At 41.6% G+C, this 27939-nt stretch overlaps 1 protein-coding gene across 1 annotated transcript in view; it reads left to right on the forward strand.

Annotated features, from left to right (window-relative positions):
* WWP2 (WW domain containing E3 ubiquitin protein ligase 2) overlaps positions 1-27939 on the forward strand; it is a 137871-nt gene that overhangs the window by 24774 nt on the left and 85158 nt on the right. Inside the window, exons 3-4 of the mRNA XM_008567892.1 lie at positions 3861-4008; positions 4327-4448. Coding sequence (XP_008566114.1) covers positions 3861-4008; positions 4327-4448 — 270 coding nt within the window. The remainder of the gene's footprint in view (positions 1-3860; positions 4009-4326; positions 4449-27939) is intronic.

A 27939-nucleotide genomic window follows, 5' to 3' on the forward strand; every position in this document is an offset into this window, starting at 1 on the left:
CCGGTCTGTACGTGGGATCCGAACCCTCGGGCGGGAGCGCCGCCGCGCTTCCCAAGTGGCGCACTATCCAGTGCGCCACCGGGCCGGCCCCTGATCCTAGAGTTTTAAGGTACATTTTTAAATGCATCAAGGCCCTTAAACGTAAGCCGAATATTTTATCTGATATTTAACTCAGGAAACACTGAAAAATTGAACACCGAAAAACAGAGCCTGGGACACAGCAAAAACTGGCTGTTCGGAACCTATTGAAAGATAATATGCCAGACTCTTCTGTGGTGCCTTCCTAAGGTTTTTAAGGGTAAAATTTTGGCCATATGAGATTTTTGCCTTATTTATTGATTTTAAAATCTAAGTCCTATGTGAAGACATGGCTCCACGTATAAGAAACTGACATTTATATTTCATGAAACAGTAAATAAACTTTCTTGATAAACTTGCTTGTATTTTGAGGAGTTTATTTTGGCTAGTCTATTAAGAACAGGAAACACTCAAAATATCACCCCGCCAATTAACTATTAATTACAGAGGGAAAAATGTATCTTTACAATGGGGGAGACTGGCAGACTCCACCTTAACCAAGCGATCAAACTTAGCATCTCCAATAGAAGGACAACCTAATGTGTACAATAAGAGGTATACAACATAACCTGTGTAGTATTCTTGGTAAAAATGTTTAAACTGAATCTAATTATGAGGAAACAATTGGAAAAATGCAGAATTTGATGCTTTCCATGAAACAGCTGGTAGAAGTCTTTAAAAATCATTGTCATGGAAAAGCAGGGAAGGCATTTTAGATTTTAAGAGGTTAAGGAGACAACAGCCAATGCAATTTGTGTGTCTTGATTGGATCTTGGGTTGGGGGAAAAACAGCTGTAAAAATATGTTTGGAACAACTGGAGAAATTTGGATATGGAATGGATATCAGATCATAGAGGAAGCAACTAAATTTTTTTTAGGTATGACAATGGTGGTGTGCTTAAGAGGGAGAATGTCCTAGTTCTTAGGTCATGAGTTCTGAAAGTTTCAAATGGTTTGCCAAAAAAAAGTATGGCTATATACATACACACATACATACTTATAGACATAGATGTCATACTATAATCTGTGCTGTCTAATGGGGTAACCACTGTACTCACATAGAACTATTTACGTTTTAATTAAAATTAAGTAAATTTAAAAATTCATGTCCTCAGTCCCACTGGTCGTATTTCAAGTGCTAACAGCTACACGTGTCTCATGGCAATGCATTGGACAGCCCAGACATAGAACATTTTCACCGTCACAGAAGTTCTCTTGCATAGTGCTGATAGAGACATACACATAGAGAGGGAAAAAAGCAAATGTGGCAAAAGGGTAACAATTAGTGAAGAGTCTACAGATATTTCTTGTGCTATTCAACTTCTCTATAGATTGGAAACTACCAAGTACAACATCTGATCCTAGATTGTGTACTAGGCCAGAAAAAATTCCTCTTCCCTTTTTTGCTGTGATGGACATTGATAGGACAGTTGGCTAAATTTGAATACGGTCTGTAGATTAAATAATAGTATTATAAAAATGTTAAATATCCTGATTGTGATAATTGTATTATGGTTATGTTAGAAAATGTCTTTGTTCTCACAGAAGTATTTAGGAGTAAAGGGGCACAGAGTCTACAACCTACCCTTAAGGTTTCAGGAAAAAATGTGTATGTGTGTGAGAGGCAGGAGAGAGAAAGAATAAAGAAGCAATTATTGTAGAAGGTAAATATTGGGTATGGGCCGGCCCGGTGGCGCACTGCTACAGTGTGCCGCTTGGGAGCGCGGTGGCACTCCCGCCGAGGGTTCGGATCCCACATACAGACCGGTTCCCGCTCACTGTCTGGGCGAGGTGCGGGCGCGACACTGAGGGTTGCGATCCGTTGCCAGACACGAAAAAAGACAAAAAAAAAAAAAGAAGGTAAATATTGGGTGACTCTGAAGGTTCTAGGAATTCTTTGTATTATTGCATATTTTCTATAAGTCTGAAATTATGTCAAGATAAAAAAAGAAAGGAAAAAAAAGACCTAGTGAGAAAAGCTAGAGGACAAAAAAGGAAACATCATGGTAGAGTTGAAAGAATTGGTCTGGGAGCTGGGAGATTTGGTTCTAGTCTCAACACTACCAGACTAGCTGCGTGATTTTGGATGTTATTTATTTTACCTCCCTGCATCTTAGTTGGCCCAACCAAGAAATAAAGAGTTTGAACTTATTTAAAGAGTTTAAACTTTGATTTTAAAGAGTTTGTCTAGCTTAAAGTTACAGGACTCTGATTATAATGAGTCCCTAGTTTAGGTTAAAGGCATGCAGAACTACTCTCTCACCACCAGGTGGCCACAGTTAACCTTGGTCTATGTGTCATGTACTTCATTTTTCTACCCTGGGCCATGGCTCAGCACCACAAACCTTTACTCCTTGTACCATCCCTTGTTGCTTCTGAATCTTAGCCACAGCTGGTTTTTTTGTTTGTTTGTTTGCTTCTTGACTTTCTCCCTCCCGTTACTTTTGGGCCTGGGGATGACAGTTATTGCTAAAATCAATCTGGAGGTGGATTTGGACTTTGCCAATTTGTGGACTGTTACAGGACTGTCAACTCTCAGAAGGGTCTGGGAGGGAAAGGTTTGCTAATTCTCAACAGAGGGGAGCTCAGGCTAGGATAGACTTGCCATCGTGGGCAAGGAACGTTAGTCATATCCTCTGATGTGGAGCACAGGATGAAAGACTTCTAGATGTGTTTCAGCCTAGCGACCTGGAGTGTCCAGCATGGGGGATATATGCTACACGAAGATGCTCGTCTAGCCCCTGGGCATAATACTTGCTTAGCTTTGTGTTCGGTGAGACTTTGGCTTGCTGGTACCAAGTGAACATCGGGAATGCGGCCACATACAGCCAGAGAGCAATGCAGATGGCTAACAAGCACATGGAAAAAATATTCAACCTCACTGGTAATTGAAGAACAGCAACAGAACAAATAAGCAAAGTCCGGTAATCACATATGGCATGACATTGAGTCAGGCTGGCCGAGTGCACATTCTGTCTTGTAGCTTCCTGGCTATGTGGGCTTGGGCAGTGACTTTGCTTCTCAAACCTGTTTCCTCCTGGGTAAAGTGGGGGTGATGATACATTCCCTGCCTCATGCATTTGTTGTAAGGATTCAGTTAGATAATGTGGGCATGGCATAGTGTCTATAATAAGTGTTCATTAAATCTTAGCTATTATCTTTGTTTTTGAATGTGTATAATTTGCAAAGAGTAAAAAAAACGGTACTCAGTGTTCTGTGGTGTTTGGTGAAATGGATATACTCCTGTAGCACTGGTGGGACTCTGTATGGATTTGCCCTTTTTGGAAAGGAATTAAGCAGTTTTAAGAACTTTAAAAATGTTCATATCCTTTGGAAGAATACTTAGAAATGCATGCAAATGTATACATTCGTGGTAATTTTCCCAGAGCAAAAAATTGCAAGCTATCTATTAAAAAATGGAAGAATAGTTAACATATTCATATTTATATGGTTTATAGCTGCAGCCATTTACAATCGATTTTGGGGGGAGAAGAATTTTTAAAGAATTGGGGAAGTGAAAGATGAAATTCTAGAAGGAGATTTACCAATGATAAATTGGTAATGATAATTATCCCAGTGTTTTCAGGTTAGGAGTTATTTTTTTTCCTATACTATATGTACTTTTTATATACTTATATTTCTTTAAAAAATTTTTTTGGTCAGGACATAACAAAATTTATTTTTTTAAAAGAAACAACCGAAAAGAGCCAGAACATCTGCCACAGGGGGGCAGGTGGGAGCCCTCTGACTCATCTCTGACTTTTCCTTTCTTTCCTGTCTAGTGGTCTCAGCAAAGCCCAAGGTGCACAATCGACAACCTCGAATTAACTCGTACGTGGAAGTGGCGGTGGATGGCCTCCCCAGTGAGACCAAGAAGACTGGGAAGCGCATCGGGAGCTCTGAGCTTCTCTGGAATGAGATCATCATTTTGTAAGAGAAAGCCCCTTTTTTATCAATGCAGTAAGATGCGGGAAAGAGAGAAGACGCTGCCTTGTGGGAGCCTTGACTCTTCTGACTTTGATACCCAAGGCACCTTTAGGTGTTTCTACCTCACTGAGCTCACAGAGTGTTCATTATTAGCTAGAGGGTGACAAGGTCAGCTTTGTCGGGGGAAGGGTATATGTGAGCGTCTTCCTGTTCTGCGCCCCACCCCCCACTGCCAGATGTCAGCAGTATAGTTTGTTTTCTTCTAGGTTATAGGAGTGACCGATCTGCTTGGATGTGATGAATCAGGTATTTGTTTTCCAGGAATGTCACGGCCCAGAGTCATTTAGATTTGAAGGTCTGGAGCTGTCATACCTTGAGAAATGAACTGCTAGGCACTGCCTCTGTCAACCTCTCCAATGTCCTGAAGAACAATGGGGGCAAAAGTACGTATGATGTGGGGGCAGTTGGCGTGACCCATTTGTGGGGGTGAGGAGTCCATGGCACATTGACCAGGACTTGGGGCTGTGGTGGCTCTGCTCCCCTTGGATGCCCATGTCTGCAGGGTTTTAGGGAGGCTGAGTGCCCCTCTCTGCCTCCATGGCAGAGTTCAGCCCCCTTTGTCCAGGGCCTCTAGCAGTGGGCTGCAGTGCTATGTCCCCCTTGGTCCATCCTCACGGATGAACTTTCCCTCTGCTTCTGCTTCTCTTCCTGATCTAGGAGGTGTGTGATATGTTGAGTGAAACTGTCAAATGCCTCCAGACTAAACCATTGCCTTTCTAGTCTGAGCCCTAGAGTAGAACAGAGGGGCTGTGTGTACATGTGCACATGTGTGTGTGTTTGCTTGTGTTTACACGCATGCGTTTGTATGTGTATGTGTCTCTCTTTGGGATTGTGTTACAGGTAGTTCCCTGTACTTAACAGGCGCTCAGTAAATATTCACTGGATGTTGGAATGTGATGCATGCTCTGTCTTCCTTATCCTGGGTGCCTTTGCTGCATGGACATAGAAACCCTCACGTCTATTTATTGCTGTCTGTGGTCAGTGGCCGTAACCCGTGGCTGTGGGGTTTGGACCCTCCCTCATAAAGCCTCTGTTCAGAGCAGTGCCATATGTGGTAAATGAACACTACAGAAAGAAAGGCTCCTTTTTTCTTTTGATGTCTGCTGTCTAGAAAATATTTTCTGAAAGTGAATTTAGCTTAAGAGAGAGGTGGGGGCAGGGAGTGTTGAGTCCCAGGGAGAGCGTTGCACTGATTCAAGAATCCTTTCTCTCTGAGCCTGTGCTTTGTGATGGGCTGTGAGGGTGTTAGCCTCCTCTGGTCTTTTCCTTTCTGCTCAGCACACGGAGATGTGGTGAACCCATTCTGGCCTGAGGGGTTGTTTATAACTGGGGATATGCCTCTTTTAACTCTACAGAGAACTCCCTGATGCTTTCTCTTCTGAGGTGGTCTTTATTTTCCCAAACTCTAGTCTGCCTTTTGGAATTTGATTACCAAGGAGAATTATATTTATTATGTTATTTGGAAATATACTTGTGGATAGTCTCATGTTAGGATGTAGCAGCCAACATGAGTCCTCTTCTTTCCTTCTTCATTTGTGCAGTCAACATACTTTTGTTTTTAGGCCGGTTAGCTCAGTTGGTTAGAGCGTGGTGCTGATAATACCAGGGCCTGGGGTTTGATCCCTGTACTGGCTAGCTGCCAAAACAAGCAAACGTACTTTTGCTTTTGATTACAAAAGTAATTGTAGGAATTGGAAATTACAGAAAATCACACAGATACCCAAGGAAAACAAAATTTGCCTGTAAGCACGCCTAGCGATAATTATTACATGTTGCCATATACCCTTTTGAGCTTTTTTCCTTGTGTGTAGACGTGTGTTAATATTTATGACTTCAGTGAAACAAAACTGGTATCAGACATGGACATGTTATTTCGCAACATGCCTTTTCCTTTTTAGAGTGTATCAATATTTCTCTATTTTTAACTGTGATAAAATACACATAAAATTTACTGTCTTAGCCACTATTTACTGTACAGTTTCGTGGTATTAAGTACATTCAAATTGTCGTGCAACAATCCATCCCCAGAACTCTTTCATCTTGGAAAACTGAAACTCTGTCCCCATTAAACAAACATCTGCCCTGCCCCAGCGCCTGGCACCCACCTTTCCACTTTCTGTCTCTCTGAGTCTGACTACTCTAGGGACCTCACGTAAGTGGCATCATACAGTATTTGTGCTTCTGTGACTGGCTTATTTCACTTAGCATAATGTAGTCAAGGTTGTAACGGGTGTGTGTATTTCCTTCTTGTTAAGGCTGAATAAGATTTTGTTGTGTGCATATACCACATTTTGCGTATTCATCCATCTGTTGGTGGACACTTGGGTTGCTTCCACCTTTTGGCTACTGCGAATAATGCTGCTATGAGCATGGGTGTGCAAATATCTCTTCACATCCCTGTTTTCAATTCTTCTAAGTATATACTTGGAAGTGGAATTGCTGGATCTTGTGGTAATTCTATTTTTAATTTTTGTGGAACTGCCATACTGTTTGGCTACTACAGCATAAAATGTATCACTGTAGCTTTAATTATTCTTCTAAAATTCATCTCCTCCCAAAAATCTCTTGAGAATTTTTTGGAATCCTGTCATAGGTAAAGTTAATTTAATGGAGAATTTCCATACTGAATCTTCCTAGCCAGGAATATAGAATGTCTCTGAGTTAATTCAAATAATTTTTTTTTTTTTTAAATAAAAGATTGGTAATGGGATCTTAACCCTTGGCTTGGTGTTGTCAGCACCACGCTCAACCAGTGAGTTAACCGGCCATCCCTATATGGGATCTGAACTCGGGGCCTTGGTGTTCTCAGCACCACACTATCCTGAGTGAGCCACGGGCCGGTCCTGATTCAAATAATCTTAAAGTTATCTTTTAATTTTTAAACAGTTTTGATATTATTTTCAGTGGAATCTTATTATGTCTTCGAACTCAGTATTGTTGGTAGATGGTAATTAGTTTCTGCATTTTCTTTTATAATCAGTCAGCTTACTGAATTCTTTAGTACAGGTTTTCAGTAGTTTCTTTTGGTTTTCTTGGTAGACATTTATGTGGATTCTTTTTTTTTTTTTTAATGTTTTGTTTTGTTTTTATTGGTTATGCATATTCATGGGGTACAAAGCAAATCGTCACCACTCGTGCCTAAGATGTGATGACTAGATCCATACTGGCAGCATGTCTGTTACCACAAATTGTGATTATACCCCATGTCCCCCACCCAATTATCCCTGACCTCCCTCCCCATCCCCCTTTCCTTACTCCACTTTGTATCCCTAGGTATGTTCTCTCCCTCTGTAAGACCAACACACCACTGTGGTCTTTCTTTCCTTTCTTCTTTATCTCTTAGCTCCCACTTATGAGTGAGCACATATGGTATTTACCTCTCTGTGCTTTGCTTATTTCACTCAACATAAGTTTCTCCAAACTCATCCATGTTGTTGCAAATGGGAAAATTTCATTCTTTTTTATGGCAGAGTAGTACTCCATAGTGTATATATACCACAGTTTCCTTATCCAATCGTCCATTGATGGACATTTAGGTTGGTTCCATATCTTGGCTGTTGTGGACAGAGCTGTGATGAACATGGGAGTGCAGGTATCCCTTTGACGTGATGATTTCCATTCCTCTGGGTATATACCCAGAAGTGGGATTGCTGGATTATATGGAAGATCTATCTGTAGTTGTTTGAGAAACCTCCATATTGTTTTCCATAGTGGTTGTACTAATTTACGGTCCCACCAACAGTGTAGGAGAGTTACCTTCTCTCCGCATCCTCACCAGCATTTGTTATTCTCATTCTTTTTGATTATAACCAGTCTAACTGGGGTGAGATGATATCTCAGTGTAGTTTTAATTTGCATTTCCTTGATGACTAGTGATGTTGAGCATTTTTTCATGAACCTATTGGTTATTTGTATGTCTTCCTTTGAAAAATGCCTACTCGGTTCCTTTGCCCATTTTTAAATTGGGCTATTTGTTTTTTTACTGTGTAATTGCTTGAGTTCCTTCTATAGTATGGATATTAATCCCTTGTCAGATGCATAGTTAGCAAAAATGTTCTCCCACTCTGTAGGTTCTTGTTTCACTCTGTTAATTGTTTCCTTTGCTGTTCAGAAGCTTTTTAGTTTGAGATAATCCCATTTGTTTATTTTTTTCTTTTGTTTCTTGTGCTTTCAGGCTCATGTTCATAAAGTCTGTGCCCAGACCTAGTTCCTGAAGTGTTTCACCTCTATTTTCCCTTAGTAATTTTACAGTTTCAGGTCCTATACTTAGTCTTTAATCCATTTTGAGTTGATTTTAGTATATGGTGAGAGGTGCATGTCTAGTTTCATTCTTCGACATGTGGATATCCAAGTTTCCCAGCACCATTTATTGAAGAGGCAGTCTTTTCCCCAATATATGTTTTTGTACCCTTTGTCAAATACTAGATGACTGTAAGCCTGAGGGGTGATTTCTGGGTTCTCTGTTCTGCTCCATTGGTCTATTTTTAAGCCAGTACCATGCTCTTTTGGTTACTATAGCTCATTTATGTGGATTCTAACACTGATAACTTTGCTTATCGTAAGAGGTAATTATACTTTTTCTTGTTGGTTGCTTTGTGTACAACTTTCTGTTTTACGGGTGACAGAGCAATGCCTCTGGCAACTTCTCTGTCATGTAAGATTGGGTGTTAGTAAACTGTCTTTTGCTTTATTTATTTATTTATTTTTTTTTCCTTTTTTTTGTCTTTTTCCGTGTCCGGCAACGGATCGCAACCCTCAGTGTCGCCCCCCATACCGGACTGGGACCAGCAACGGGATCGCAACCCTCGGCGTTGCTCCCGCGCCTCGCTCAGCCAGTGAGCGGGAACCGGTCCGCATGTGGGATCCGAACCCTCGGCGGGAGCGCCGCCGTGCTTCCCAAGTGGCGCACTACAGCAGTGCGCCACCGGGCCGGCCCCTGTCTTTTGCTTTCTTAATTGTTGCTTTTTAAAAAAATATCAGGAAGGATGTTGACTTTTTATCAAATATCTTTTAAGCAACCATTGGGATGATTATATGATTTTTTTCTTTAATTTATTATATTAATTTTCTAATAGTAACAATCTTAGAATTTCTAGAATATATTTAATTGTTCAAGGTAGATTATTCCTTGAAAATTTTGTGTAGAATTGTTTGTTAGTATTTTATTTGGTAGTTTTCCATCTATATTCATCAGTGAGATTTGTCTGTAGTTTTGCTCTATTTTTGTCAGTTTTGGAATCAAGGCTAAGCTAATTTTATAAAGTAAATTGAAGCACTTTCCAACTTTGGGAACAGACTCTATAACATGGGAATTATCTGTTCCATGAGTGCAGGAAAGAGCTCACCCATAAAACCAACTAGGTTTGGCATCTTTCTTTGAAATGATTCTTTGATGACTTTTTCAATTTTCCCCCCATAATTATTGGTTTGTTCAGCTTTTCTATTTCATCTTGAGTCAATTTTGTTAATTCATTTTTTTCTGAGAAAATTGTTTCATGAGATTTTCACATTTGTTACTGTAAAGGATTTTAAATAGCACTCTCATTTTTAAAAATGTTTGTAATTTTTCTCACTTCAGATTTTTGGTATCTGTGTTTTATCCCATTTTTTTTCTTGATTAGCTTAAACATTTTTGTTTTAACTTTTGTTTTTTAATTTACTTTTCATAGAACAGCTTCTTGGATTTATTTGTCAATTGTACCATATTTTCTAATATTCATTTCAGTTTTTAACTTTATTAACTTTTTTCTACCTTTTGCCCTAGATCTGTTTATTTATTTATACATTCATTCATTCATTCATTCAGTCAGTCAGTCATTTATAGCTTTTCGAGTTGAAAGCTTAGTGCATTTATTTTTGTTCTTTCTTGTTTAATAGTGAAAACATCCTTGCTTTGAACTTGCCTTTGATTTTTTTTCCTCTGTGTATTCAAAACTTTTTCTTTCAAATAAAAGTGCTCAAATTTAAGTGTAACAGCTTGATTAATATGTACATATGTTCACATCTGGGTAATCACCACTTGAATCAAGATATAGAACATTTCTAACATCCCTAGAAGGTTCCCCAAGTCCTTTCCAGTCAATATCCCCTCCCCCCGCCCTGAGATACTACAATTCTGACTTCTGTCACTATTGGTTAACTTTGTATGATCTCATTGACATAAAATTCAAGAATAGGCAGTGTGTTTTTTTGTGCCTGGCTCATCATTTTATATCTGTGAGATTCACACGTTTCCGCATGTGTCTATAGTCTTTTTAATTTGGGTATAGTATTCTATTATATGAATATACCTAATTTATTTGTCCATTTTCCTGTTGGTGGATATTTGTATTGTTTCCAGTTTGGGGCCATCCTGAACAAAGCTGGTGTACGTATTCTTACACATGTATTTTGGAGGACATACTCATTTCTATTGGGTATACACATATCTAGGGGCCTTGATTCACGTATGTTTGTTTAGCTTTAGTAGATACTGTCATACAGTTTTCTAGTGTTGTGCCAATTTTCCGTCCCATAAATTTTGTGCTATCCTGCTCATGGTTTGTGACTGCTATTGTGATTTTCTCTTTGAGCCCAGAATTATTTAGGAAGATGTTTTCTGTGCTTTCCAGTGGTTATGTTGTTTGTGGTATTGGTTGCAGCTATTGCTGCTGTTGCTGGCACCAGCAATAGCACATTGTGTGTGTGCCTGGGTTGGGTAGGCACATGAGATCAGAAGCTGATGGAAAATGTAGATTGTCATAGCACAGTGGGCTGCTTTTTCCTAGAAAAACAAATCTTCTAGGATGACAGTGGCATAGCCTACATACATAACATTCCAGCTATGATTCATAAAGCCTTCTATTTACAGCAAGGCTATTTCTGGTGATTGCAAGTCTTTCATATAGAGAAGTGAAATCATGTAGACTCGAGTCAGACTACTAAATGTTAATTCTGATTCCACCAGCTTTGTGACATTGGACAGTCACTTAACCTCTGTGTGCTTTTGTTTCCTAATCTGTAAAATGTTGTTTTGAGATTAAATGAGCTAACAACAGTACCTGCCACGTGTAAAAACTATATAAGTAGCAGCAGTAGTAGTTATTTTGTCTCCTCTGTACCTTTCTTCCAAACGATTGGGAGGTTTGAATCCCAGATGGACAAAAGAGACTGTGTTTCCTGATGTGGGACCTTCTTGCCTAAATGGGAAGCAATCCTGAGATTGTTCCAGAAGAGAACTAAGAGTGGATGAATGCAGATACTTTGGGGGAAATGGAGTGGGGAGGCTCTCATTAACAAGGGATGTTTCAGCACAGTGGTCCTGGCCCCTGTTCTCTATGTGGAGCTGCTGGGCTGGAAATGTTTCCAGAGTGATGTCTAAGTATGAATACAGTGTTGTAGGGTAAGTGGGTCACAGTGTGTTGGGTAACTCCTTTCACTATGGCCTGGTCTTTCTGGAACAGCTTTTCCTGGGAAAGGACCTGATGGGCAGTGGTTTCCCGACCTAGCATTCTTCTGCTCCACAGACATAATTCGTCCTTTCATTTGCTCCCTTGATTCCCCTGGGTGGACTTGGAAGTTGACCGGGAAACTCAGCTGGCTGTTTTTTGCTTTCCCTTGGCAGAGGGATGCTATGATGGAGGGTTTTACTCAAGTCCTGCAGTTGCATATGGTCAGCCTTGGCTGACTTTATGTGGGGACATTGACCTGGTCGTGGCTGCAAAGGGACTGGACCAACTGTGCTGGTTGGCTCTTAAGGATAGCTCTAGTCATCTGTGTGCAGAAGCCAGTTTTTGAGGTTGCATATTGATTTTTTGAAAACTTTTTTATTAAGGGGGAGTTTTCAAACATAATCCCCGTCACCCAGCTTCAGTAGTTAGCAGCGTGTGTTTCATGTGAACCTGCCTACTGGACAATCTTAATTTCCCTCTAAACATAGTAGGTAGAGTCCAAGACTCAATTTTCTCTTGCAGCTCTCCTCTCCTGCAGCTAGCCTCATTAATGCTGCAGACCTTGGCACTACCAGATTGTCCTGTTTTCAAGGATGGACAGTGTAGCTTGAAGAAGATTTAAAAAAAACCTTTATTTTAAAATAATTTCAAATTCAGAGAAAAGTGAAAAGAATATAATCAAGAACTCTTCTGTACCCTTTACCCAACTCTTAATATTTTGATACATTTACTTTCACATTGTCTTCATCTATGCATATGTGTATAATTATTTTCTGAACCATTTTAGAGTAAATTACAAACGTTGCACTTCTTTATCCCTAAGATGTCTATTTCCTACTAGGAAGGATAGTCTCTTCTCTTATATAACCACTGTACGATAACCAAATCAAGAAATTTAATACTTTTACAATGTTGTTATCTAATTCAGATTTTACAGTTGTCACGATGAAGTTAATTTTCCCCCTTGGTCCAGTATCTCGAGCAAGATGGTGCACTGCATTTAGTTGTCATGTTTCCTCAAATCTGGATCAGTTCCTCAGGCTGTTTTTGTCTTTCTTGATATTTACATCATTGAAGAGTACAGGCCAGTCTTTTTGTAGAATCTCCTTCAATTTGACTTTATCTGCATGATTAGGTTCAGGGCATGCATTCTTGACAGAAGCAGCTCAGAAGTGAGGTGTGTCCTTCTCAGTGCATCATATCAGAGAGCACATGACTCAGCTTGTTTCACTGTTGAGGAAGTTAGTTTTGATCTTTTGGTTAAGGTGCTGTCTGCCATGTTTCTCCACTGCAAAATTACTATTTTCCCTTTACAGTTAAAGAGCAATTTATGGATACTCTGAGACTATGTAAATATCTGTTCCTCATCACACCTTCACCTACATCTGTTGTATCCAATAATGGTTTTACTGTGATGGTTACAAATGCTTTTTTTCCTCATTTCATGATTTCTACATTTATGGGTTGGCATAGTACTGCAAGGAAGAGCTTTCCCTTTTCCTGTATGCATGCATGCAGATATGTATTATCAGTCTTAACTCATGGATTCTCATTTTATTCAATGGGTTATAATTTATTACTGCTGTTATTTTGATGCTCAAAGTGTCCCCAGCTTGTTCAATGGGTACCTCTTCAGGCTTGCTCCTGTATCCTTTTGACATGGCCTCATCATATATATTTGTTGAAACATAATCCACAATAGAATTTACTATATGATAAAGGTGACATTTAAGATCAGAAAAGAAAGGTAAACAAATGGCACTGGGACCATTAGCTAACCAGTGGTTTTCAAAGTGTGGTTCTGAGACTAGCAGCATGGACATCTGGAAACATGTCAGAAATGTAAATTATCAGGCCCTAGCCCAGGCCTACAGAGCTCTGGGGGTGGGGCCCAGCAATCTATATTTTAACAAACCTTCCAGGGGATTCAGACACATACCTGTTTGAGAACCACTGAGCTAACTACTTGGGAAAAAATAAAGTCAAATACCTTAATGCCTTCTGTACACCAACACATGAGATGGTTTTGCTTATTTAGTTTTTTAAACATTTAAGTCTTGAATCAATCTGGAGTTTATTTTGGTATATGGTGTGGGGTAGGGATCTAGTTCTATTTTTTTCCTACTGGTTTTACACATTCTCATTGTTTTCATCAGAGGAGGTGTCAACATCAGGTTGGACATGTCCCTTCTCACTGCTCTTCTTCTTCAAAACTTTCTTGGCTCTTCAACCTTCATTTTTCTTGATAGACTTTATATATATGCATGCATGCACACACATGCACATATCAGACATACACACAGACATGTAAATGTCTCCTTCTGCATCTGTATGTTAAACACCGTGAGTTCACACTGAAACTTCCAATTCAGCCCCACAGGGTTCTTCCTGACCTTCCTCCATTCCATATGAGAACCCCGGCTCTCAACATCATCCATATACTTACGCATTTCCTCAAATCTATAGTACACAGAAGGTGATGTGAGAGTTGCTGCACCCGTAACACTGTGAAAAATGAAATAGACTTGGGAAAGCTCCCTGCTTATGTGCTCTATCTTCCATGTATGGCTCTTTTCTTTTTCCATGTGTGTGTCTCTCAGATTGGAAACAAGGAAAAGAAACAGTTCCCTATTTATTTAAAGATCGTATAAGCAGAGGGTTGTTACGGCACTTTATGTTCCAAGAACACATAAGCCAGTCATGAGCGGTGGACTCCCTCCCTGCCCCTCCATAAGGATGGAGTGTTTTGGTGGGTAGGCCATGGTTTCAAGGAGCTGTGCCCGACAGACAGTGCATGCATTTATTTTAAAGTAAACACAGCACTGTTTTTCCAGTTTTTCAGCTGAAGGATAAATAAAACTCCTAAACCTTGGAACTTGAGTCAGAGGGAGAAGAGAAGAAATTTTTAAAAGATTTCTCTTCAGTTAAAAACAGTTTTAAATTTAAATTTGAGAAGTTATTTACCATTCTTCAGCTGAGGAGAAGGCGGGCAAGGGACAAAAGTGAAAGGCAGAATGTGACAGTACTGTGAGCTGGTGGGGAGATATGTAGGGCATAGATACAAACTCCAGTGCCTTGAATAGGCCTCATGGTAGAAATGGCTGGACCAGTCCTGCTTAGCCAATTAGTTATTTTATGAACCTGGTGAACCACTAAGACCTAGCTATTTCAATCTTGTGGAATGATCACAGTAATACTAGATCCTGAGAGTCTTTCTCTTGCTCCTGAAATTGAAAATTGTTATTTTTTTGGTGGCTGGCTGGTATGGGATCTGCTGAAAACTATTACTATTAATATTTTTTCTGATTACAAAAGCAAAATAAGGGCCGGCCCGGTGGCGCACTGGATAGTGCGCCGCTTGGGAAGCGCGGCGGCGCTCCCGCCCGAGGGTTCGGATCACACGCACCCAAAAAAAGCTAGTAGGGAAACTTGCCAGAATTTGAACCCAGATCTGCCAAAACTCCAAAGTCAGACCATAATTGTGTCTCCCAGTGTGTAAATATCTATCAAATACTTTGTGCACATGTGTGAACATGCCAAACTTTGAATGATTTAAGTATAACCTGTATTTTAATACTTAGGACAGCATCATAAAATTAATTTCTAAATGAATATTGAAATTTATCCAGTTTCTATGTTTAGCAATTGGTGTTAATTTACCTCTCATAAGTGCTAGAAAGGTTCTACAATACCTCCTCCAGCCCTTTGTCACGTGAGTTTTACTACAATTAAAAATAAACAAGCAATACATGCTCGTAAGATTAAGAATATTACTATTAGCATTTTTCTGATTATTATTATTTCGTGCTTATTGTTAAAAAAAGACAAAAGTATTCTGAGTGCTTAGTATGTATCAGGCATTGTTCTGAATTCTCTCTCTCTGTATGTATGTACATATACATATGCATGAACTCCTTTAATCCTCTGTACTGTGACGTAGATTGTATTGCCATCCCTTTTGATGAGGAAATGGAGGCCAAGAGATGTTGTGGAACTTGCCCAGGGTCTTGTGGCAGGGGGATTTAACCCAGGTCTTTTATTCCCAGAGCACCTGCCCACAACCTCTGTATATACTGTCTTACAGTGAAGGAGAAAGTGAAAAATACTTGAAATCCTACTATTCAGATATAATCCTGTTTATATTTTTTTATATATCCTTTGAGTTTTATTATTATTATTTATTTGGTGTATAATCATGTTTGTATGCATGTGTGTATATACGCCTTTTTTTTTTTTCAAAATGGGAACTTATTCATAGTGCTTTGTAACTTGCTTGTTTTCCCCTAGATCAATGAAACTAAATTAGTTTTAATGGCTATGATAATGGTTTTTGTGTTTGTTTTTTTGTTTTGAGTGAATGCATCCACAGATTAATCAATCTTTTTTTTTTTTTCCTTTTTGTCTTTTTTCCTGACCGGTAACGGGATCGCAACCCTCGGTGTCGCGCCCGTACCGCGACCGGCAACGGGATCGCAACCCTCGGCGTCGCGTCCGCACCACGCTCAACCAGTGAGCGGACTGGTCTCTGTATGGGATCTGAACCCTCGGCGGGAGCGCCGCTGCGCTCCCAAGCGCGCACTCTACCGAGTGTGCCACCGGGCTGGCCCTAATCAATCTTTTCTCTTCTTTTTTTGGTGGGAGGTGGCTGGCTGGTATAATATTGAACCTCGGACCTCGGTGTTACCAACACCACATACTAACCAAATGAGCTAACCTGGCTGGTCCCAGTCTTTTCTTGTTGCCTATTTCTACCTTTTTACTATCAAAAGCAACACTTTTTGTTCAGTTCTTGTGAAGATATCTTTGTGGTCCTGTCCATTTTTTTCCTGAGGGTAAATTCCTAGGCATGCAATTGCTGGGTCACAGGGCAAGTGCGTTTCAAGTTTTCGATGCCTGCTGCCTAGGTCTGCTGTAAAGCCTGGGCCAGTTAACACGCTCACCGTGAGTGTGCCCAGGTACCTGTTAATGGCACTGAGTATTGTCAGTCTTTTTAACCCCTGCCAGTCTGTTAAGTGAAAGCAATTTCTTTGTTGTTTTAATTTGTCTTTCTTTTCCTTTCTCCTCTCCCTTTTCTTCTTGAGGCACCTCCAGTTAGAGGTGCCCTCGCTGCTCTGTGCAATTGCTTGTACCAACGTCGCAGTGATGCTAAACCCAATGGTGAGTTCTCATATGCAACTCACTTGCCTTTCAGATTGGATACAACTAATAGATCCCTCCTCCTTGACATGGACACCACACTCAGTTGGTTTTCTGTTTATCTTTTTGGTCACTCTTGTTCAGTTTCCTTTGCTGGTTTTCTTTCTTGCCAGGCTTGAAACACTAGAGTGCTCCAAGTTGGCTTAGTTCTGTGTCTGCCTGTTAATTTATACCCCTTCCTTTCATGAACTCATCTAGCCTCATAGCTTTAAATTTGGTCTCTACACCTACATATGACTCGCAGCCTGGGCCTCTGCCCTGGCAACCCAAGATGGTATTTATGTCTAATTAACATCCTCTAATTAACATGTTAAAATCTGAGCTACCTGCTTTTCCCACAGCTTCCCCCATCTCAAGCAATGGCAGTTCTGTGTTGCTTAAGCTAAAATCGTTGGTGTCCTCCTTGACTTCACTTTTTGTCACAATCCCCATGCAGTCCATCAGCAACTCCTGTCCACATTGCCTTCAAGATATATTCTAGGATTGGACCATTTCTCACTGTGACTGCTGCTATCACCTATGTCCAGGTCACTGTCACTACTCAAATGTTACTGCAAAGGCCTCTAAATGGGTCTCCCTGTACCTGCCTTTGTCTCCCAGCAGCACATGTTCTTTTTTTTTTGGTGGCTGGCCGGTATAGGCTCAAGCCCTAGACTTTGATGTTACCATAACCACACTAACCAGCTGAGCTAACTGGCCAGCCTTCCAGCAGTACATTTTTGAACCCAGCAGCCATAAGAATTCAAAATCATGCTGCTCTTCCAGTGGTAAGTCAAATCATGCTGCTCTTCCAGTGGTTTTCCATCTCAGAGTAAAAACTAAAGTCCTTCCCTACTGGACTACAGAGTCCTCCCTGATCTTCCCGTTAGGTCATCTCAGCCATTCTCCTCCTTTCTCCAGCCCTCCTTCTGGCCCCCAGGTCTGCTTTCGGTTTCTCTGGCCCACTGCCGCATTCTCGCCTCAGGGCCTTTGCATGGCTGCTCCTTCTTCTGGAAACACTCTTCCTTGTGTGTCCTCATGGCTTGCTCCCTCACCCCCTTCCAGTCTGCTCAGGTGTCACCTCAGTGAGGCCTTGACCATACTGCCTTTCTAAAAAGTATACAATGCAATGATTCTTTAAAAGTTTACTGAGTTACACAATTATCACCATGAGCTTTGCCATCACCCCAGAAGATCCCTTCTGCTGATTTACAGTTAATTCCTATTCTCACCCCCAGCTCCTGGCAGTCACTACTTTACTCTCTGTCTCTATAGATTTACCTTTTCTGGACATGGTGTACAAATGGAATCGTACGTACTGTATGATATATTCTCATGTCAACTATACTCTCTTACTTGTGGCTCCTCCTCACCAACGTTCCCTGTTTCCTTTCCCTGCTTTATTTCTTTTTAGCAGTTAACCCCATATAATACTATATATTTTGTTTATTTTTCTCACTTACTGCCCTCTGCAGACTAGAATGTAAGCTCCATGGGGGCAGCATTTGTGAGTGTTGTTCACTCTCATGTGCCACCTCCACCCTGTGCCTACAACACAAAAGCACTAACACACTCATGCACGTGCCATGTTGAAAGACTGACTTTCTCCTCTGATCAGTGAGGATGAATGTCTTTTCTTGTGACTGAGGTCTTCATGGCCAGTGTCGTGGCTCACCTCTGAGGTACAGAGCAGGACCAGCGTAGTGCTGGGTGCCCACTCGGGGAGGCTGTGGCTGAATCTGGGCCCAGCCCCCAAATGCAGGCCTTTGTCTCATTTCACCCTGATCAGGTTGCAGTTACATCAGCAACTACTGTTTTCTTGATTGGCACCAGATGCCAGGCTTTGGGACTTAAAACCATCTTTAATAGTCTCCGAAAAGCTCTGTGTATTGCTTTTCATCATCCTGCACCTCAGGCAGATATGTCCAAGCCAGAACCTCAAGGAATTCCCAAAGAAGCCAAAAGCTACCCCCTCCCCTGGCCCCACACCCCCAACTTCTCAAAGTTACAGCTGGGCCCATTTTGTGACTTGGTGTCAGCCGAGAGCTGTTTGAAAGAAAAGGTCCTTTTAGCCAGGAGTCTCGAAAAGTAAACATACAGGACCTGCTGCAAATGTGCAAACAAACCTGCTCTCACGGCTGAGAGGCTGCCTTGTGTAACCTCATTTGAAGAAAGAAGAAAAGCTTTCTGTCAGGAGTCCCCTCCCCTGGACAGGGCTGCCTCAACGTATGGCTGCTGCCTGTAGAGTGTTCTGCAAGGGTGTCGACTTTGGAAGTCGGTGTACCTCATGGGAACATGTATTTGAGCAAAGGGTGATTCCACCCCTCAAAAAAGTTGAATCCTGGCCAGGGCGGTTACTCTGTTCTTTTTCTACAGCTATTTTGTATCCTTTTCCATTTTAGTCTATAGTGGGTGGTCAAGACATTTTTTTCCCTTTTCTTTTTTCCTTCTTAGACTTCAGAATTTCTCAATGTTGGATCAGAGTTATGTGTGAGAAGAAATTTCCTTCTCTGTAGAGCTTTTTCTTAGGATTGTGAGATTTGCCTGCAGCAGGGGAAGGGCCTGAAGTTTATTTCCAGCAGTCCCACAATAAATACCTTTGAGTGCTGAGCTAGATGCTAGTTTTAAAGCATGGACAACATCACCATCCTCCTAGAATTTAGGAGCTAGAGAGGAAAACAGATAGATGTTGAACAGACAAATGGTACAAACTATTCCAGCTGTGACATGTGATGGGGGAAAGTTCAGGATGCTCTGGGAATGCATGATGGGGAACTTAACCTAGTCTGGGGGTGGTGGTATCAAGGAAGGCTTCCTGGAGGAAGTGACAGCTGGACACCAGAAGGATGAGAAGGGATTGCCCAGGAGAACAGGAGAAAGGCATTCCTAGCTGAGGGAACAGTGTGTGGGAAGCTTTAAGGCAGGAATGAGCTGGGTATAGTCGAGTTTCACAGAGAAGGCCCTGGGGCCAGGCAGGCAGGGTGCATGAGAGCGCCTTAGGACTAAGACCAAAGGTGGCAGGGAGGAGACAGGTGCTGGGTCAGTGCTGTCCAGGAGAAGCATAAAGCGAGCCACATCTGTAATTTAAAATTTGAAAAAAAAAAGTAAAAACAGAAACACAGGTGAAATTAATTTTAATAATATATCTTAGTTCCACATATCCAAAATGTTACCATTTTAACATATTATCAATTTAAAGAAAACTATTGATGAGATATCATACATCCTTTCTTTAGTATTGGGTCTGTGAAATATGGTGTGTCTTTTACACTCACAGCACTCAAGTCTGGATCAGCCACATTTCAAGTACTCAGTGCCACATGTGGCTTGTGGCCCCCACATTGCATGGTACAGGTCTAGAGGCTGAGTCACTCAAGGGAGACTTGGGAAACTTCTCTTCTAAATCAGCTTATTGTTAGTGTAGGACTGCATTGTTTGTAAAGTTCTAGAAACTTCTTCCATTCCTCTTGAGCTGGTCCCACGGAGGCATTGGGCCATCTCCTGGAGAACTGTGCTGTTTCTAAGCAGCCACCCAGCAGTCAGGTCCTAAACTGACAACTGCTAAAGGCATGAAACAGTAGCCTTGACTTGGTGATAGGAAAATGATACCATTGCCTGGTCATGAGCTGTTCTTCCTCTGGCCAAAAAGAAAACTGAAACATTTCCTCTGATGTTAGGTCTGTGCTCTGTGCCAGTCATTTGAGAGTGGCTCCCCTGATCGTCCATTCTAGTCTTGCATGTTCTCCCAGGGGAATAGCATTAACATCAAACATTTGTCTCATTGGTGTGTTTGATTTTCCCTTTTCCTTCAGTCTGCTAGGATTCTTAGAGTATTTTTCTTAGGGTAGGAGACTTATTCTTGTAAGAGAGTGGTCTGTCGGGAGGGAAAGTGATCCCGGACCAGAGTAAGTGTGCCACGGTTACACAAGCAGCACAATTAGTGCCACTGTTAGATGAAGAGTGAGGATTTTCACTTTAGTGCTGCCGGCCTGGCCTGGGGGTTGCTGTTTATTACCTGCAGAACAGTAAGGCACACATTTTTCAGAATGTGATGTCTGTGTCCCTTCCTTCCTTCTTTCCTCCCTTCCTCCCTCCTTCCCTCCCTCTGTCTCTCTCTCTCTTTCTCCCTCTCTCCTTCTCTTAATGTTTATTTACACATGTACTACATGAATTCATTCTCTTGGAGGGGGACATTATAACAAAGGCTAAATTCAACTTGAACATGCTTCTCCCTCAATCCCTAAATCCTCCTCAGTAGATAGATTGCTTCTATATATGTTTTTTTTTTTTTTTTTTTTTCTTTTTTCGTGTCCGGCAACGGATCGCAACCCTCAGTGTTGCGCCCGTACCGGACCGGGACCGGCAATGGGATCGCAACCCTTGGTGCTGCGCCCACACCTCGCTCAGCCAGTGAGCGGGAACCGGTCTGTATGTGGGATCCGAACCCTCGGCGGGAGCGCCACCGCGCTCCCAAGCGGCGCACTGTAGCAGTGCGCCACCGGGCCGGCCCTATGTTTTTTTTTTTTTTTTTTTTTTTCTTTTTTCGTGTCCGGCAACGGATCGCAACCCTCAGTGTTGCGCCCGTACCGGACCGGGACCGGCAATGGGATCGCAACCCTTGGTGCTGCGCCCACACCTCGCTCAGCCAGTGAGCGGGAACCGGTCTGTATGTGGGATCCGAACCCTCGGCGGGAGCGCCACCGCGCTCCCAAGCGGCGCACTGTAGCAGTGCGCCACCGGGCCGGCCCTATGTTTTTTTTTTTTTTTTGTATCTTTTTTTCTTTTTTTGCTTCTATATGTATTTTTAAAGATTTGTTGAAAAATCAAAGGGCAGAGCTTTGGGTCTAGGATGACCTCAATTTTGCATTTGTAGTTTTTTGTGTTTGTGCTAGTGTGTGCAGGTACAACGACTTCATAGAAAGTTGTAAAATGTGGGTGATATCATAAGGAAGGAATTTGGAATGTGTGTGTTTGTGAAATATGTGTCAGATTTTACCTTTGTATATTTGAATTTTTTATAATGAGCATGTTAGTTTTTAAGTTATATTGTGAAGACAATATTATATAGCATAAATGGGAAAAAGTTTTAAACTTTATATTATGGAAAATTTCAAACATAAATAAAAGTAGAGAGAATAGTATAATGATCTGTCCTGTACCAATTATCCAGCTTTATTTTATTTTATTTTTTGGGTTTTTTTTTTTTTTGGCACCTGGCTGGTATGGGATAGAACCCTTGACCTTGGTGTTAGCAACACTGTGCTCTCTAAGCACTATCCAGCTTTACTGATAACCAGCACATGTCCAGTTGTCTTTCATCTTTAGTCTCCACCTTTTGGGGAGAAGTATTTGAAGGAAAATCTTAGACATCATGTCATTTCATTTGTCAGCACTTCTGTATACATGTCTAACTGACATGGAAATTACAAAAGAGTATCCACTATGCAATTGATGGAAATTGAAAAAATAAAATCTTTATTTCATGATCTTACTCTTCAAATATAACTTAACATTTTCCCCTGGTTTATTTATTTCTTTGCCCTTTTATATACTTGTTTTTCCATAGTTTTAATAATAGGGTGTGTTCTGTAATATCATTTTTTAAATTTAACGTTATAGTAAGAGTAATTTTCCATGTTGAACACTCCTTCTAATCATTAATCCAACTCTTAATTGGGGCTTAATATTTCACTCATCTGAAATTGTAGTTTATAAAAAAAAGTTTTTAAAAAGGGGAATTTTTTAAAAGCAGAATTTTAACCATGAAAATAATTTTCTAGGAGGGCTCCTACATTTTGCTATGCAAAGAACATTTAAAAGGAGGTTTGTTGTTGAAAGCTTTCCTCAGCTGTGTTTATAAACATGGCTTTGATACTGGGCAACCGAGGTAGGTGGTGTGGTTGCTGAGGTTTCCTGAGGTTCCCTGAGGGCACAGAAAATGCATGATCTGTTAAAGCTGGGCAGGTCTGGGAATAGAGATTAATGGAGTGATGAGAACTTTCCCTCCCTTTAGGGAAGAGGAGCCCTAATGACGAGGAAGCAGTAACTGATGTGAACTGACAGTTCTGAACAATTCTGAAGACTTACGTTTCCCAGATCTGTATTTATTTCCCCTAAATCGCTTAAAAAAATTTAAAGTATGCTACAGCTTCACAAACGGTAGAGATTTACCAAGACAGATGAAGCCTTTGTATCATGTTTTGAGGGGATCCTCAGCTGATTCGAGAGACTCTGTATTATCAGGACCGTATTAGAAGGGGGTGACTGGGCCGGCCTGGTGGCGCACTTGGTAGAGTGCAGCGCTTGGGAGTGCGATGGCGCTCCCGCCGCGGGTTCGGATCCCATGTAGAGACTGGTCCGCTCACTGGTTGAGCGCGGTGCGGGCGCGACACCGAGGGTTGCGATCCCGTTGCCGGTCGCGGTACGGGTGCGACACCGAGGGTTGTGATCCCGTTACCGGTCACGAAAAAAGACAAAAAGGAAAAAAAAAAAGATGGGGGTGACTAAATAACAAATCTGAAGAGTGTGCGCATGTGCACTTTTTTTAAGTAGAGAGGGATGTGTGTAGCTGCGTGGGCTTTGGCTATAGGACATTCTGAATCAAGAGAAATAAGGATGGCCCTGAATGAAGAATCTGTCGTTCTGAAGTGAAGATGCAGGTGCATGATCTATTCTTCTTTCTTGTTGTTGGAGGGGTGTTGTCCCTCTTCCTCCTATCTAAGGGCTGACTCCCTTGCTTCGGAGTCCACCTTTTGCTGCCTTCTCAGGAATCCTTCCTGATTTTCCTCTCTGGATACTCTTCTCTGTCTTTTTTGCAAGGTTGTCTTCATCTATTTGATTATTAAAGGTGAGAGTTTCCTAACATTTCATCCTCTTCTTCCAGGCTCTCATCCCCACTCATACCTCCTCCCTGTGCATAACCACCATACACAGGTGACCCACGGATTGGAATCTCCAGCCCAGACCTCTCCTGTGAGCTCCCTTCCCACATGCCTGATGACTCTCTTGGTATTTCCTTGTGGATATGACAGAAGTACCTCAACATGTTCAAATCTGAACTCATCACCTCCTCCCCAGACTTGGTCCTATCCTAGTATTCCATTTTCCTCTATTTGCCCAGTTAAGTAAGTCAGAAACCCGAGAGTTGTGAATGATACCTCTATCCCTCTTGCCCACCCACTTCTCTTATCTATTTTCAGGTTCTCTTGGTTTTTACCTTTGTTAAGTCTGCCCACTTCTCTTGCCTACACTTCTGCTACCCTTTCCTGGTCATCGATGGTTTTTGTCTGCAGCCTTTTGTCTGTTCCGCCTATATCTGCCCTTACTTCCCTGCTGTTTGTTTTCCACACTGTAGACAGGATGATTTTTGAAAACATGAAGCTGATCTTGTCACACCTTGATTAAAAACCCTTAAGTACTGTGCTGTTGTTCTTAGGTTAGAGAAAGACTCTCTAATGCAGCTGGCCCACGAGGCACTGCAACTTCTGGTCACCACCTGGCTGTCCTGCCCCATTTGAATCATGTTGCATTCCAGCTCTGCTCATCTCTCTTCAGTCTCCTGAGTGCATCCAGCTCAGTGTGCCATAGGGCCTTTGCACAGGGCATTTCCCTGCCTGGAATGCTCTTCCTCCCTGCCCTAGCCCACCCCTCAACCTGCCAGCTGTCTGCTTGAAGCTTCAGATCACTGCTGAGTTGTCAGTTCCTCAGGAAATTTCCTAATGCCCTTACCAGGCCATGTGGCCAGCCACTCATGGGACTGTATTTCTCTTGTATGAAACCTTTTCACAGTTGCAAGTTTATATTTCTTTGTGAGATTATTTAGTTAATTCTACTTCTCGCACTGAATTGTGAGGTTCCTAAAAGTAGGGACTATGTTGATTTCCATTCTCTATTATAACCCAGCTTCTAGCAGTGTCTGGCAGATAGTGGGCATTCAGTAAATGTTTCTTGAATAAATGAACAAGAAAGAGAGAGAGAAAAGGAAAAGTTTATAAATTGGCTTTGTAAAATGAAGCTATGAGCAGTTTTCAGAAGTTCATGGAAAGATTTGTATTATCCTCTAATCCCATTTTTCACGAACTTTTTGAAGTATCCTCGTATTTTCTCTAGAATAGTTAGTGCAACTGCCAGTAGATGAAAACTTTAATTTAGAGAGGATAAAGTGTAGACTCCCAGCAGCAACAAAAAGAGGAGGCCTCAAGGCCAAGGTAGACTCTTCCTTATGCCCTGCATTCTGGGAGGACCCCGCCAAGGTGTGAGTGTTGGGGGCTGAGAGGGGTGGATGAAGCAGAGTCAACATTAGTACCCCCACAGGAATTCCAGTGTTTACAACCTGATGCTGGCTTGGTAGAAAAGACTTTCTCTTGTTAGGCTCTGGCTAAGGTTGGAAGCCAAAGACATCGTACAACAGCAAATCCTGGAAGCTTCTGGCTTCCTTTACTGCAAAGGGAATGTGAAAGAGCATTCTCTTTAACCCTGGGGTAGACTCCAGCCTGTGTGTATCTGAGTAACAGGGAACCGGGGAATGGAAAGGAGACTGTTTACTCTCTGCCCTTCTGGAATTTCCTCCGGTTCCGTTCCTCTGTACACCAGTGTTTCGCAGGTATGTGTAGCATGAACACCGACCTGTTAATGAATGCCCTGCTTATTTTCACTTTCTTTTGATGGGCCTGTGGGATTAAGGGCAGAGGGAGGCAGGAAGAAGGAGGTTTGTTCCACTGAGCAGCTCTGTTAAGGCCAAATCAACCCCATCTTCATCAGTCTTCAGACTCTTAACCCAATAATACTTGGTTTCCTTAAAAGTATCCTACTTTGCGTCTTGTTTCATTTTTCTCAAATTTCCGTCCTTACATTTGTATTGCGTATGAGGACGAAAAAGAAAGCAGAAACTGTTTTTCCTTTTAAAAGATGTATGTGCATGCACAGATGTTTTGGTGATGTGGGAGTGGGGAGGGACAGTGATGATTAAAGACCCCTAAACTAGGTCATTGTTTCATTCACCATTGTGAAACTGTCCAGGCTAGAGTTCTGAATATCGTAATGGACTCACATTATAGTAGCATGGTTTGGCAGGTACAGTTTCTATATTTTTTCTTTTGTTGGAATAAGGTAGGCAACTTCCATGCCCTATTTGTCTATACTACTTAGTACCATATGCAAACAGCATATTAAAAAATCCAAGTCAAAGAAGGGAAAAAGCAATTCTCAGAAAAACATTACTCATCCTTCTTGCATGTACCAACTCTTCTCAATAGGAAATTATTAACCTGAAGCCACTCACAAATCCGAAGCTTTGAAGTGAGGAAAACTAAGAGTAGTTATTCCCCAAACAGTTTGACTGTATATTTTCTACCTTTTTGTATTTCAAACTATGTATGTAATGTTGAATTCTTGTAAGTTTTTTAGTTAGTTTACAGTTGCCGTGTGCCCATCACCCAGCTCAGCAGCCACTACCTACTCCTGGCCATTCCTGTCTCATCCGACTTTCCACCCCCCCTCCCCGCTGGGCTAATTTTATGTAAATCTCAGATACATTTCATCTACAAATATTTTAGTATGCATCTCTAAAAGATAGACTCTGAAAAATCATAACCATGGTGCCAGTTTCATACCTAAAAAACTTAATGGTAATTATTATTATTATTATTTATTTATTTATTAATTATTTTTTTTAAAAGATGACCGGTAAGGCGATCTTAACCTTTGACTTGGTATTGTCAGCACCACGCTCTCCCAAGTGAGCCATGGGCCAGCCATCCCTATATGGGATCCGAACCCATGGCCTTGCTGTTATCAGCACCACACTCTCCTGAGTGAGCCACGGGCCGGTCCCCCAAAAAACTTAATAGTAATTATTTAACATCATGAACTGTCTAATCAGTTTTTACATTTTCCCAGTTGTCTTATAAAAGTGCTTTTTTTTTTTTCCCCTCTACCATCTGTTTGTCTGAATCAGAATCCAAACAAGGTTGATATGTCTCTTAAGTCTCTTTTAATCCAAAGGTTCTCCTTCCTTTATTTACCCCTTGGAATTTGTTGTCATAGAACTGGACAGTTTGTCCTGTACAGTTTCCCACATTTTGGATTTTTCTGTTTGTATCCCTGAAGTGTGGTTCTATGTGTCCCTCTGTCCCTCTGTGTTTCCTGCAAGCTCATGGGTAGATCTAGAGGCTTGGTCTGATCTGGGTTCTCTTTTTCCCTCTTTGGTGTGGTGGTTTGTATTTCCATCAGGAGGCACTTGGAGTCTGGTTGTCTCTCTCAGTTTGCTGGCTTTTAAAGGGTTCTCCTGGTGTGGTCCTTGAGATTTCCCAGAATCTCTTCCCCAAAATTCTAATATCCAGCCTTTCTGCTGCCTGTCAACTTCCATAAAGTAGCATTACAAGGTATTGGTAACCAATTGGTACTTAGAACAGAACAAAAGGGCGCACTCCTATAACCAAAGAAGTACCTTTGGTGATTGCTGGGGTTAGCATGAGTTCAGGCCTTTGGCTTTCTCAAGGGAACTAAAGTCTCTTGCCAGTGGAATATTTTCATTATATATGTTTCATTTGGTTCTAATCGAATCTGACTTCGTCCAGCCTTGCTCTGAGTTGGCACTTTTGGCAGCCCCTGACCATGGTTTGCACAAAGCTTTGATTCTAAGAGACCAGTGAGCCTGTGGGGCCTGGCTTATGTGGTTGGTGGGGAGTCCTGGGTCTTTCCTAACACATGCTAGGGAGGAGGCCAAGGTGTGGAGTCTTCTTAGATGCTGTGTTCCTGGAAGATACTGCTGTTGCTCTGGCACAGGCTGCCATCTGCTCTTGCTTGGATTATTGCTGTGACCTCCCCCCTGGTCTTGCCTGCTTCAGCCCTTGCTCCTCCTGCAGCCAGAGTAATGGTGCTACAACAGAAGTCACATCCCTTCCTTGCTCAAAACCCTCTAATGGCACCTGATCTGGTGCAGAGTAAGTGCCAAGGACCTTGTGAGAACTCCAAGGCCTTAACTCGTGGGCTCTGGTTACCTTCTGCCGTTATCTCCTGCTCCTCTCTTCCCTCACTACACTCTAGCCACACTGACCTCTCTGCCTAGAATATTCTTCCTCCAGATTACCTACGTGGCTTCCCCACCCTTCTTTAAGCCTTTGCTCAATTGTCACCTTCCCAGTGAGACTTTTCCTTACCACCCCAAATCCTCCTCCAACCATAGCATTCTCCATCCCTTTTCCTGTTTTATATTTTCCTCCTACACTCGCCACCTTTTTTTTTTTTTTTTTTTTTTTTTTTTTTTTTT

This window comes from Galeopterus variegatus, unplaced genomic scaffold (genome assembly GCF_000696425.1).
Source record: "Galeopterus variegatus unplaced genomic scaffold, G_variegatus-3.0.2 Scaffold354, whole genome shotgun sequence".
Classification (NCBI taxonomy): Eukaryota; Metazoa; Chordata; class Mammalia; order Dermoptera; family Cynocephalidae; genus Galeopterus; species Galeopterus variegatus.